This window comes from Misgurnus anguillicaudatus, chromosome 21, assembly GCF_027580225.2.
Source record: "Misgurnus anguillicaudatus chromosome 21, ASM2758022v2, whole genome shotgun sequence".
NCBI classification, from domain to species: domain Eukaryota; kingdom Metazoa; phylum Chordata; class Actinopteri; order Cypriniformes; family Cobitidae; genus Misgurnus; species Misgurnus anguillicaudatus.
In genome coordinates, this window is record NC_073357.2 from 23,973,265 (window position 1) to 23,987,573 (window position 14,309).

At 39.0% G+C, this 14,309-nt stretch overlaps 2 protein-coding genes across 3 annotated transcripts in view; both read left to right on the top strand.

Annotated features, from left to right (window-relative positions):
• The first annotated feature begins 42 nt into the window (after positions 1–42).
• LOC129439492 (uncharacterized) lies at positions 43–9,116 on the top strand. The gene is made up of 6 exons (XM_055198143.2): positions 43–331; positions 4,047–4,231; positions 4,855–5,100; positions 6,204–6,331; positions 6,524–6,593; positions 6,873–9,116. Exons 1-6 carry the CDS (start codon positions 250–252, stop codon positions 7,017–7,019), a joined length of 858 nt encoding a protein of 285 aa, XP_055054118.2. The 5' UTR covers positions 43–249; the 3' UTR covers positions 7,020–9,116.
• An 859-nt stretch (positions 9,117–9,975) lies between these two features.
• The window catches only part of efnb3b (ephrin-B3b), a 92,950-nt gene continuing 88,616 nt past the window's right edge, over positions 9,976–14,309 (top strand). The window contains exon 1 of one of the 2 annotated variants that reach the window (XM_055198163.2): positions 9,976–10,994. In XM_055198163.2, coding sequence (XP_055054138.1) covers positions 10,846–10,994 — 149 coding nt within the window. In that variant the 5' untranslated portion in view covers positions 9,976–10,845. The remainder of the gene's footprint in view (positions 10,995–14,309) is intronic. The other variant, XM_055198155.2, reaches the window with a different exon arrangement.

Sequence of the window (14,309 nt, forward strand, 5' to 3'; positions counted from 1 at the left end):
CACTTCCACACAAACACACACTCATACGCTGGCAGGCATCTTGTCTCAAATCTCTTGGATCAAATCATTCTTGAATGCTAAGCAGCGCAGTCTGTTGTTGTGTTGTCCATGTTGCTAAGCGACCATCAGCGAGTCAAAGGCTGGAAGAAGAGACAAATCCCAAAGGAGAGCGAGACGTAGTGAACGGGAGGAAATTGTAAGATTTTAGGAGCCATCTCCGGTCCTTCAGATAGAGCGCTGTTGGGGAAAATGTGGGACACGAGGTCTCTTGAGAAGATGGTGAACAGGACGACTCTGAGCACGCAGCGAGTGCTCCACACACACATTTTGGGTGAGTGTGATCTCAATGACACACAAACATGGTCTCTTGGCTCTTTCATTAGTACCAGATCCCATCCAGCCTCTTGTAGCCTAGTGTAGTCTGAATTTGTGCCGCAGGGCAGCACAGAAAATTCTCCGCCTCGCACAACCATCAGTGCCATCTACCGCCCTATATCCTCACTAATGACTCTGGCATTTACCACCATAGTGTCTGCTGCCGGCCTTTTGTCTAACAAACAGGAAATACAGACAGAGGAGTCCGAAAATATAATGTATGAAATACTATGTGCATGAGTGAAATGAAAATCTATACTTTCCCAGAGAAGTTTTCAGGGCATACAACACTTACACCTGTTTCATTTAAGCATTAATGTTGCATCAGTTCTTTATTCCCAATACTTATTTGGAAAAAATAAATATAGACTTAGAGAAAAGTACTTGTGCCTCTGGTAATACAAACAATACAATTTACAAAAATACAAAACTATACAATTGCTATTTCTGTACAGTATATCGACTGGTAAAGCATGGTGCTTGCAACGGTAAGGTAGTTGGTTCAATCCTCATGCATTTAAATACGTCACACAAGAAGCATGAATGAAATACGAGCAAACAAGCCTCTCTTGATTTTGCCAAGTGGTTGATGTCCTCAGGGCAACATTTTGTTTCAAGTTTAAGTTTACTTAATTTTTCCTTCTGATTTTAGGGTTCAGTTATAGTTAGGGTTGGGGTTTTTATAGTTAGGGTTGGGGTTTGGGGTGGGATTAGGTTTTATTTACAAAATTTTGTCCTAAGGACTTCTCTCGCTTGGCAAAATGAGGTTGATTCGGGTAACGGTACTTCAATAATTTGATCTAGGATTAATTTGATGTTCATTTTGAAATCTTTTACTTTTGAATACATTCCAAATGTAAGCACAATTAAAACAATTTGAGATCCCATATGAAACTGCAAGGAGTCACATGATGTGAGATTGTTGGAGTCTTTTATGAGAAACATCTGAGAAGCTATACAGACGCATCCATTTATTGCATTTAGCGATATTAAAGAGATCTTGTTTTAGACACGTAATATCTATCTTTAAAGTGACAATTTGTAGTTTTTCAACCTACATAATATATTTTCAAGACCCTTGTGATGGTACATCGACTTAAAATAGGTTAAATTACATGTCTACCATAGCCTGATGGAGTCTGTATCGCTTTTACTCGTACTTTTAAACTTGGGGTTTCGGGTAGTAACCCGAGCACAAAACAAAAAACTACAAAAATCTGCTTTACGGCATACGTCACTTCCTCCACTTCCTCAAATTCGGACGTGAGAGTGCCACTATTTATTTTCCTGATGTTTTTGTCATGGCAGAAGCAGCAACACACGTTAGGCTTGTTTGACTTCGTGTGGCGCTGCAAGAACCGACCGCCAGATGACGTCAAAGTACCACGAGAATGATCCGACACGGCACTTTGGCGTCATCCGGCTGTCGGTTCTTGCGGCGCTGCATGATGTCGATCAAGCCTATAACAACAACTACACGCGTGAATTTAAGACGTGAGGCTAAACGATTTAAAAGTTAAGAAAGCGCGTTCGTAAGAGAGTAGGAAAAGGAAAAGAAAATCTGACCGCGTTAGGAACCGGACAAGAGTCCCACTCGGTCAGGTTTTTACTCGTTGACGTGAGCTAAAAGACAGCACTGGAGGGATGCTGATCTGGTGATCTTGTTGAAGGACTAGTAAGTAAATCTCTTATTTGTAAACTTGTGTGCGGTCTATGTTGTATGTTGTTGCACTTGCTTGTAGTATGTCATGCGATTATCATGACAACAGTTGTCAATATCTTACATAATTATCAGGACATAAATAATCCTAGAGGTTGTAAATAGTGTAAACATGCACAATTCGCAAACTATTATGATAAATAGCAATAATCATGTATAGTGACATTATAACGGCCAATGTTATGAAATAATGCAACGTACACAATTAACTTTGTCATGGCATTTTGTAATGTTTACATTACAATAAAAGAACACAAATGAAATTATACAGTCGAAATAGACTGTTTACTTGTGATTTAGCTGCAATCATGTAAAAACGTTATAAGCCAGCAAACGCGGTACTTTATTATTATATGCATTCTACACTTGGAATAAACTTCTTCTTATCCTATTAACATCATCTGTAGTTTAGTAGACTATGCAGTAGCCTAATATTTGTATGAAATTCTGAAACATTACCTGGTCATTATCTTCGGAGGTGTACTAGAGTGGGAGTGGGAAATTATGACAGTTGCAAGTATTCTCCAGCGACTCTAGGGGTCGCTGTTTGACAAAAACGCCGAAAAGGCATAGAGCGGCTTTAAAGCAATATTTTTTTAAATAAAAAAAGGCTTGTGGCCTCTAGGGGCGCTAGACGTGAAAAATACATGTCTAGCACCCCCTAGTGGCCAAAAAGTTCCATGGTGTGCCTTTAACATTTTAAATGAAGTTTATTTAATTTTATTCGGGAAGAGCATGGTCATGTAATCCTACTGAGCCGAGCCCTATAAGGTGACATTGGAATAAAAAAAATCTAAAGCTTAGTTTCATGTGCTCACGTGAAACTTTCCCATGCTCACGTGAAACATTCATGTGCTCACGCAAAACCTTCATGTGCAGAAATTTTTGTAAAGTTAAGTTTCGTGTGCACACGTGAAACTATCGCGTGTGCATGTGAAACTAACGTGTGACGCAAAACTAAACACGATAGTTTCACGTGCACACGCGATAGTTTCACATGCGCACGCTATAGTTTCACGTGTGCACGCAAAACTAAACTTTATCTAATTTTTGCTCCATGTCCCCTCAGGGGCTCCGTATAATACAATCAATCAACGCAAAGAGGACTCTATATCCTGTAGCCGTCCCTCACTTTTGTCTCGTGACAGTTTTTTGCAGCATCCCTCCTCCACTCCATCACCTCGTTCTCTGCTGTTATCTATCCCAGTTAAAGAGGGGGGAGTACTCTGTAGAGCTGTCACAAAATGATTAAATATTCATCTCATCGCAATTGTTTGACCTCATCTTAATGATTTCAGATCACCACAATGATTGCACATCTCTTTAAAAAACACAAGGGGGAGCTACAGAGCCTGTATAAACGAGACCGTATCAGATGGCACTCCTTAACTCCTTAATACATTGCAAAGCAATTCAATACACTAGAAAAAACAACATTTAAAGAAATGCGGCAAAGCAGTATGAACTGCCAGGTAAAACATACATTTCCAAAACAGCAATTTCAAATTTAGGGAAGTAAAAGATGCTATTCTTAAGGATCTGTAAGGATCTGTAGGCACTACAGACATGAAACAAAGATTTTATTTAAATAATCACAACAATGTGTGATTATTTCATGAACAAACACAGTAATGTATGAGAATTAAATGTCAATAAAACAGATAATTAATCGTCATAACCATCACAATTTGTGACAGCCCTAGTGCTCTGGGTTCGGGTAATATTCCAAGCTCGATGGCCTCCCCTCGGACACGCCAAATATACTTTATTTCATATTTGATTACATAATCTGTGAAAAAACTGCCATTTACTATAAAATTTTATTCATTTCTAAAAATATTTTTTGTTAAAATGTTTTTTTGTTTTATTTATTAATATGATCTATATAATATTTATGCTAAATAATAAAATGGTTCTTGTCATTTGTGACCACTGGCACTTGCCCTTGCAGAACTTGGAGAACAGTTGTGTCTGTCTTCATCTCTCAACGCTAAAACGGACCTGAATTCGCCTCCAAAGTCAGTCTGTTCGCAGCAGCCTGTGATCGGATGGGACGAGCCTGACACCCCCGCTGTAGAAGAATTTAAGCTGCTGGCGGAGAAGGAGAAACATACTGCTCTTCGACTGCAAGAGAAGGTTGATATTTGTAATCCTCAAGTGAACCATATCGAAAAGTAATTAATACACACATGCTAGACTGTAACACTATGTCTTCTGGAATTCAGAAAGCCATACTTCAGTCTCCACGGAAGCGGTCTGGAGAGATTTTTATTAGGAGTTGATTAAAACTTTCTGATAAAAGAGTCCAACTGTTTCTAATTCAACTTATTTCCTGTCCAGCAGCAACGTAATCCTTAAGTTCGAGCGGCAGATTTAATGAATGATCCGGTTGCTACTCCAACGCTGCTCGCAGTCAGAGCTTTGCTATTGTGTCGGAGAAATGAGAAGAGCTTTTGTAATAGGGTGTAATTGCTTGTGTAATTGCTCTCCAGGGAAAGCAAGCGGCAGCCAAACCCAGAGATGACTCTGCTCTTCAAAAACCCAGTACAGTTGCCCTGCCAACAATGATCATTTATCCTTTTCTTTCTCTCCCTCCCTCACACCCACTGTCTCCTTGCGATCTCTTTACCTTCCCACATTCCGGTTTCACCCCAACATCTTCATCGTCTACCGTTTTTTTCCCTGTTTTTCATCCTTCTTTTTGATATTATCTCTCTTCCTCTGTCCTTTCTGTTTGACCTTTTCATCTCCCTCCCCAGAGGCTTCGGGCCCAGTTTGAAGATGCGCTACGAGCGAGGGACAGGCTGGAAGCCGAATTGAGGCTGGAGCTCCAGCTAGAGCTGCAGGCCGGCTTCAGAGCTCACTGTGAAGGCCTGAAGGCTCAGATGGAGGAGGAGAAGGTCCAGGCTGTAGGGGAGGCTTGCAGGAAGCTGCGAGAACAGCTGGAGAAAAAGGCAGATGAGGACCAAGAGAGAACAGTACAAGCTTTACAAGATGAAAACCAGGTATTTGTATTAATGCCTGTTTATCTATCTTTTGGGACCAAATTAAGAGCTCAAATACAAAACCCTCTAGGGGCGGATCACACAGAACGCGTTTATGGCAGTGGAAGGCACCTTTTTGAATGGTCTTCTATGTGCATTGAGCATTATGCGCACTGTTTATCCGCGTTTTTGCAGGAGCGCTCTGAGCAGAAAAGCGCCTGATGTCATTCATGTTTTTTTCTAGGGATGCACTGATATGATTTAAAAAGACATCTATTGTCCGATGCCGATATTAAACACTTGCATACAAAACTATACGGTTGTCCTATTAGCTAGTTTATTTTCCATCAAATTATTTTTACCGAACATGGATTGGGTCTATTTAACATTTAAAGGTGCAGTGTGTAAATTTTAGCGGCATCTAGTGGTGAGGTTACGAATTGCAACCAATGACTCACTTCACTGATCACCCCTCGCTTTTGAAACGCATAGAGAAGCTACGGTAGCCGCCACCGGACAAACATGTCATTGTTGGAGACAACTTAGTAAAAAAGTTTGTCCGTTAAGGGCTTCTGTAGAAACATGGCTGCACAAAATGGCGGCTTCCATGTAAGGGGACACTCTGTGTATGTATATAAAATGTCTAATTCTAAGGCAATAAACACATAACGGTTCATTATGAAAGGTCTTTATACACCCCTGATAATATATTTTTGTATATTATTTTGCATTTCTGTCAAGAGATCCTTCTAAAAATTACACACTGCACCTTTAAGTAATATTCTAATTTTCTGAGATACTGAATTTGAGTTTTTCCTTAGTTTTCAGTTATAATCATCGAAATTAAAAGAAATAAACATTTGAAATATATCAGTCTGTGTGTAATGAATGAATATAGTGTACGTTTCGCTTTTTGATTGGAATTGGTGGAATGAATGAACTTTTTCATGATTTTCTGCAACTGACAAGCACCTGTACAATTCATTTTTGATTACATCACTAAATAATGTAACTATGTTTCTATTATTTCCCCTCATACTTAACCCTGAGTATGAATTAAATTTTTAACTGACTTCTTAGTTGCACATAAATGTAACGTAGTGTTACATAACTCTGTATTTTAGGAGCATGTGAGGAGATGTGTGCAGAAGGCAGAGAGAAGTGTTCGTGAGGAGTGCGACGTGAAGGCACAACGACAAAGACAAGTCCTAGAGGACAAGCATGCAGGAGAAATATCCGAACTACACAACAGGCAAAATCACGGATAACTGCCCTCCCCTCTTTCTTCCTGACCTCTGAAATTTCATCACTTTTTTGTGAATGTCTGCCTTCTGTCTTTTTGACACAACTTCTGGGATGTTTTTCAGTCTCAGCATCAGTGCCTCACCTACACTTGTCCAAGCTTCTTTATTAGTGACCGTGCGTACGTGTCTGTGTGTTCCAGGCTGAAGCAGCTGCAGGACAGTCTGGAGCAGGTCTGCGGGGAGCGCATTCAGTATGAAGCAGAGTTTAAGGTCAGCCCCTGTAATGAGGTCATCATAAATAAATGAACAGCTCTAAAATGGTGTCCGCGTCTGCAACACCCTGTGACAGAATGAGAGATCGCTCTATCTTTTCTTAAGTCAGTGCCGATGTTCTTCTGACATTTGTTTCACCCATTAGTCTGTGCATCAGGGACTTACATGCAACTGTATTGACCTTTGACCTTTCTTCTTGAGAATACTATACATTTGACTCATTGCTTTAATAAATGCCCCCAATTTTTCACATGCTCCCATGTCTCTGTCTTTCAGAAGGTGCAGGCTAGTTATAGGCAGTTTGTGGACCTGACTGATTCCTCTATGCACTCTGATTACCTCTTAAAACTGCGCAGACTGGGTAGAGAGCCGGGTCTCACAGACACTGCATCGCAGACTGATGACATCACACCTGAACTGTGACCACAAGTATAGACGGTTTCAGCAGTAACAACAAAAACAAGCGGCTTCCGTGGTCAACACGTAAACTCCGCTAAGAATAAATAACAACAAAGTACTTTAAAGTAGTTTATTTATATAACAAGCAAAATAAACAACACGTAGATTACCTAGGAAACCTAAACATTTGTTATTTTCGACGAGGTATTGTTCAAGAGTTCAGTTTAGCAACTGGGTCATTCTACAGAAAAGATGGAATTCGGGTGATGGAAATTTGCTTAAATGAACTTCTTTCAACATACCCAAAACTTCTTTAATAGCATGAATTAACTTGTCAAATCTATGAATACGCAAAGCGGGGAGCTTAATCTATTTTTAACTTTTTAATACATTTTAATAAAGAATCCATGAGTCATTTATTTGTTATTGGTGTTACCTGTGATTTAAACAACATTAATGTTGATACTAAATATTTTTTCTCATTACAGCTTGTGTATTTAGTTAAAGGTTGAGTAGAGGAATGATAACAGCAAGAAAAATAATTGATTATTTGTTTAGTTAAATTCTTCATCTTTACCCAGCATTGTATGAAATTATTTGATTCTCAGTTTGACTTTTTTCTTTAAAACCAACAAAAACAAAAATATTCAACCCAAAAGGCTTTGATGCAAAGACTGAAATATCAACAATGTCTTACATCCCATATCAACAACAAAATATTACTAGAAAGTACAAGAAAATACATTCATAACACCAAAACTTGGTTTAACACCAATGACACAATGTAACACCAATGACACAATTAGAATATAATAATAGATAATGAATATGATAAAACTTATAAACTTTTATTAAAAAAATCTTGTTTTGTTTTTATGCTTTTATGTTGGTCAGTTAAAGGAATAGTGCTTAGGAAGTACTCATTAGAGAAGTAACACTAATGACGGTAACACCAATGACAATTTACAGAACACATTAATATTTTAACAAAATGGCTGCCATTAGCCATGTGCTATTTCATCAGAAATGTAACAATCACATACTTATTAAGTATAATGCATTTTTATGTAAAGATCTTAACACTCCCAGCTATAAAAAAAAGAATAAAACTAATGACATCCAAAAAATCTTATCTCAAAATTCTTAGATATATCATGATATTTTAGACAAATAAGGTAAGACATCTCAAAAACCTTTTGCCTTCCTCCACTGCACTTCTTTCACTGACCTCTTGACCCATGAAAAACTTCAAAGAGATAATGCATTGTTTCAAAATAAAAGTGCTTTGGGTAGGGTAACACCAATGACGTAAATTTGGGAGGCAAATGTTTATTTGATATTATTCATATTAATAGTGTATTTTTTACCATTTCAGTGTTGTAGTAAATTCATACAGGGTTAAAGGTACATGTAAATTAGATTTGTTTTATAAAAAAACATGGTTTTAAATAATAATTACACAGTTCAACTTCCATGTATGATCAAAGGGACAGGGCAATTTTCAGGACCAGACATTTAAAAAAAAAGTTTTTAAAAAGGAAATAAAAGTAAATTAAATAAATAAACTCTCTCATCATGTTAAGGACAGTCTACATTTATTAAATATATATCATTATAGGATTATTGGGTCAAATTAAATGATTAAGGGGTAAGGGACAAGCATTTCCACTTTTTTTGTAGAATGACCCAACTAGTCAGACCATTAAAAAAAAAACTGAAACCGGAAGTAAAGTTCGGACCAGACGGGTATCGCGTCACCGCACGTGCGTCTGATGAAACCGTCTATTCTCACATCAGCATCTGGTTGGTTGACATGTTATCACAGAAATGACCGCAGTGTCTTGCTATATGACATATATATACTATCTAACACTGTTTCAAATACGTGACTTTAAGAATATACTGTACTTTTCATAATGTATTTGTCATCCTGCACGAATATTTTATTGAACATTGCAAAAATCTAAAGGTTAATACAAACAAATTAAACATTGAAAGAAAGCAACCAGCCACAAAAATGTTAAGCTTGAACCTTGAAAAATAACATTTGTGTTTATGTTACTTGTCAAATAAGCATCTTTAAATGTCATTTTAAATGTCACTTTTTGAAATAAAATTAAATGTCACTTAAATATCAAATAAATTTGACATGTTGTTTGATTTTTCTTATTTTTTATTTTTAAAGTAATAGTATTATTCATGTCATTTTAGTCTTACACTTTACTCTGTATACTTTCCGTGGCTTTCCAAAAATCATCCTGAACCTCTTTATGTACCGCACGAGTATGGTGTAGTATCATTACTTTACCACTGGGTGTCAGTGTAAGCAAGGTTTTACGCCTCCCTCGGCTGGCATCAGGTGGTGCTTGGAGCAAAATACACTTTTTACCAGTTGTGTTTTCAGATGCAATAGACAGGCATACAAATATAATTAATTAATTCTTCACATACAGGGACGTTTAAAATCATTTTAGCGGCTTTCGCTTGAATGGCACAGACATATGTATTATATCGGCGGCATAACGTACTAAGCTTATTATTAGTGTCGTTACCACTAGCATGAAATGCTATTACACGCACATTTGCCAGCGAGCGCACTGGGGGCGCTGTAGCTCTTTAAGCCGTCGCTGCTGAATGCACGGCGGTAATCGGCGTGATTGGAAGCCAAGGATCACATCCAGTGATTTCAAACGCAAAGGAATGAAGCTTAACAGAAACGCATAATAAACTTCGTCCGGAGACTATTCCGGAGAAATTAAGAATCCTTTACAGGAGCATTGGAAACTTATGGTTGCATGATATATAAATAAATATATGTTGATGACTGATGTGGTTTTAATACCACCTTTATATCCGAAAAAAAATCCCCCAAAGAAAAATCCGCTCCGTTAGTGCGCACCCCAGCCGGAAGATGGGATTTTTCTTATTTGAGCGCACACACCTCCCCTTTCCCCTCCTCCCTCCCCCTCTCTCTCTTTCTCAAACAACTCAGTCTGTCAGTGTGCGCCTAGCGTTGGGAACAAGTCTCACTAGTCGGATTTTCAACCAGTGAGAGAGACACGTCGAGAGAATCCAAGCAGGACAGACCAGAAATGAACTATCTAATGACTTACCACATCCGAGCACGTTCTGCAATTGAGACCCGTGAATAAGGATTGGGTTATTTTTTCCACCCTGCAATAATTCTTGTCACATTTGTATTGATTTGATATGCTTGCTTTCCGTTTGCAATAATTGCTTTCGTTTCGGTCATTTTTTGTTAATTATCTGGATGTGAATTGCACGTCATAACATTAAAATCTGTGTATGCGGAATTATTGGAGTCCAGGAGGCATTGAGGAAAACACAGGAGGAGAATCTTTCCAGCATCAACATGTTCTTCTGAAGATGGGACTGTGCGAGGCGAAGAAAAGCTCTCTCATTTCAAACCACCATCCATCCACCATCGTACTTTGCCTACCACGTTATTCCTAATTTGACTATTGGAAAAACATTAAAGTGGGAGTGAAAGTTTAGCTCAAAACGCAGCGAAGAAACAATAAGATTCTTGGAAAAGTAAACTCTTGCTGAAAAGATAGCAACAAACGTCTTTTGGGACCGATACTGCGGCTGTGTTGTTCGCGCGCCTCAGAGAAACAAACGCACATGAGCTACTTTATTTTGCATTTGTGGAATTTTCTGTTTAAACTCACATAGTCCACACCTCTGTTTAGCCTAATCTACTATCGCGTGGGTTCAGGTGTTATTCATGCAGGCTCCCAAAACACGTTGTCCCTGACGGATTCACCTATAGCCCCGTGGGTTCAAGCACACGCGCTTTGTGTCCAGGGAGAATATCCCGCAGATTTTTATGGGAGTAAAAAGGCGGAATTCGGGATTTGAGATGGCAAGTCGTGGCTGTGAAAATGGATTGGGAATTCTCCTGATATTCTTAGTGGATTTACTCGGGATCGCGGCGACCAACATGGAGCCCATCTACTGGAATTCCTTGAACAAAAGGTAAGAGCCGCAACTAAGGCATTGGGCACGGCGTTTATTTTTTGTGTTATTTTTATTTATTTTTTTAAGAAGAGCCGATTGTGTTTTCGCACAAATCGTTAGGCTGAGCGTTAAAGGACGGCTTTGAAATTCGTAACGTCTCACAAGAGGAAAGTGTTAGGCTCTAATACGCAGACAAGCCCCTTAGTGGATAATCACGAGTCTGCTGAAGTTACGAGCATCAATCTCGCCAGACTAATAAATGCCGCATTTCATTGACAATTGCGCGTTGAGGATTTTTACGACAGCAGCAGCCTCGTTTAGCTACCACGCGGCGCTTTTCTCCGGGACACGCTCTACTTAGATTGGTATGAATTGCTCAACACCAAGTTTCTTCCTAAAAAAACCCCTTTATGAACAATGTAACCTTTGTAAAATGTTGCCTACTTGTGAGAAAGGCAAGGTGCATTGCTCCTTTAGCCGCCAACTTTTTTCCTGTCATGGCATTATAGTTAAAACAAAAGATTTAATTCCCCCAAGGTGTAAACTTTCACTCTTGTTCGACACCTTCCACTAATGTGGAAAACACGTGAAGGTGTTTACTCTGACAGGAAAGAGGTTTACACGCAAGTGTTAACTTTCGATAGACAATCCGTCCCGTTTCCTTGCAAAATTTACTACTCTAGTCACGGAGGTGACACGGTACTAGGAACGAAAAACGGGTAATTTACGGCAAGATTTGCCTTATTATCTATCTCTAAAGAAGGGGGAGGTTTCTGCAACCAAGCAACTGTGAATTCATTAAGTGAATACCAAAGAAAGCCACGCAAACTGCGTGTCCGGCAAATAAACGACGATTTATGGCCGAGCAGACCTTAAACGAGCGCTTTTCTTTCTCTCGCCCTTCTGTCATTACCCGGGATGTTTAAATGGACACCCGGCGTCGTGGGAGCACTTGTGTGCCCGGACTAAATCGGTATGTGGGTTATGAGGGGCTATTAGTGGTGCCACGAGCTCTTGAAAGACGAATAGGATTTTAATGTGTCCATGTGGCGCATATATACCGGCTATGCGCTTCGACAGATGCTGCTGGGGGGGATGGAGGAGGTTATTCTGTCCCTGTGGCCGCTGGCAGACGCTCTTAATGAGGGTTTTGCTTGTGTTAATCTGGTAGGGGTTTGTGGGGACCTAATTTGATTCGGGAGCGCGCGGGGAGGATGGACCGTGACCGCGCGTTTTCTGCTTGACCTTTACCTGGATGTGAGAACAGCAGCACTTCTGACTGACAGTCACTTGTAATCGATTAAATCACTTGTAGCCGACTCGAAATAGATTTTGCGGGCTGGATTTTTCACACTTCAGGTTTTCCAAATTTGTTAAATTTCACACTTTAAGGTTAATGGGTCATTTTAAAAACCAAATGACCAAAGATAACTACCAAATGAATTACTCTATAGATATTATAAATTACACACATAAGTAATTTCATTATCTTTTTTAATTACGTCATACAAGTACGTAGGTATCATGTAATTACATCCCTATTTATGTATAATAGTACATAACTCATACACACATACATTGAACAGAAAAAACATGAAAAAGTCTCACCAAGGGCTTCTTTTATATTTTCACATTGGGCCCCGAGAAAGGGGAACCCTTTCTGAGGCCCATGAATTTTAGTAATGGCTATGACCACATCCACAACACAAGCATTGTTGTATTCTTCTGACAATTGCATTTTTAAGCTGTGCATGCAGGCATCTCCTTACTGCACATCTGCACTGTGTGGTTTCGCCTCAGGCTATATATACACAGAAGTCTACAATGTTCGCGCAGAAAGTAGCCATATGAAGGTTACAATGTTGGCAGTGCTGTATATTTAATAGGGTTCAGTGAACCTATACTCCTCATTGCTTTGAAGATGAAGTCTTGCACCTGTGGAATCTTTTATTCTCCCATCATCCTCCCCGTCTCCATCTCGCTGTCTCACGATGCCGCTGCCATTCTACTCCTCGTACAAAATTAGAAACACGTGTAGCTTTCAGAGGAACTAGTAGGCAGACTTGAGAAATGATGGAGGGGGGCTTAAACAGTGGGGCGCATCCTTAAATGTACAGAAATCAATATGTTCTAAGCCATGAATGTCAGTTTGAATTTAAGAAAGGCTTCAAATGTGATTACAGCACAAAGATGACCTTGAAATTGTCTGCTTAGGGTAAGAAAATCTATAATACAAAAATGGTATTGTTCACAGACACTGCAAATTAATGTCATTGTAGAATAGATATTGACATGGATAACTGAGAAACTTTGTTTAGTAAACTTTTGCATCGTTTCACTCTCAATCGTGCTTGTCTTGTGTCCTTCACTTTCTGACATTCACACTTTGGATCTTTGTTTACACACACAAAAACGCACAAAACAAAAGTGTGTATGTCCTTGGGACCCGGCTGTTCTTGGATGAGCAAACACCATTCATGATGAATGCTCTCGGGGTCAGGGAGGACCGTGTAATTCGTACAACTGACTATGTTAAGAAGACACCAGACAGGAAATTTGATCCCATATGGTCACTAATGGTTCAGAAGGTGTCACGTACTAGTCTCTAAATCACGGTGTGCTGCAGTAATGGCTTGTCATTTGTATACAGCACAAAGCATAATAAATTCAGACTAGCAATTGTAACTGTAAGAATCTGTGCTATCATAAATGTCACAGGAGCTGCGTGTGTGGGACAGAGATGGGCCTATTGTACCACTGTTCACTCTCAAAGACATTAAAATGTTACCCCCGCTGGATTCTTAATAATTAATTTATCGTAGGCTAATTGCCTCAGATAAAAGAGCTGGTTAACCAGTCGCAGAGTTTTAAGATGAGGCGAATGCAAGCTTTGAATTAGAGCAGACAATCAGAGTAGCTCATTGATATTATTACATAAATCAAAAGTGGGTTCAAAAACTCCTAATATGTTTCTGATTTTTTTTTAATTGTAAATGAATAAATATGTTTTTATAAAACAAACCAAGATCATTTGAAGATGAGGTCTTTTGCATTGAAATTCATCGATTTATGACCCTTTTTGTTAAAAAATAGTTTTTTCCCCAGTCAAATATGGAACCCATTCTCACCAAAATGCGTACAAATGACACGCAGTGTGATTATCGTGCAATAGATACGCCAGTCCTTCCTGTTCACTTATATGGCGAATCGTTTTGTTTTATTTATTGGTTTCTCATTTGTTTTCTGTTTTTTTTTTTACCATTGTCGCTTCGGTTTCGGGTTAGAACAACTTTTTGTAACATAAAATGACATCCTAACCCGATTTTAACCCCA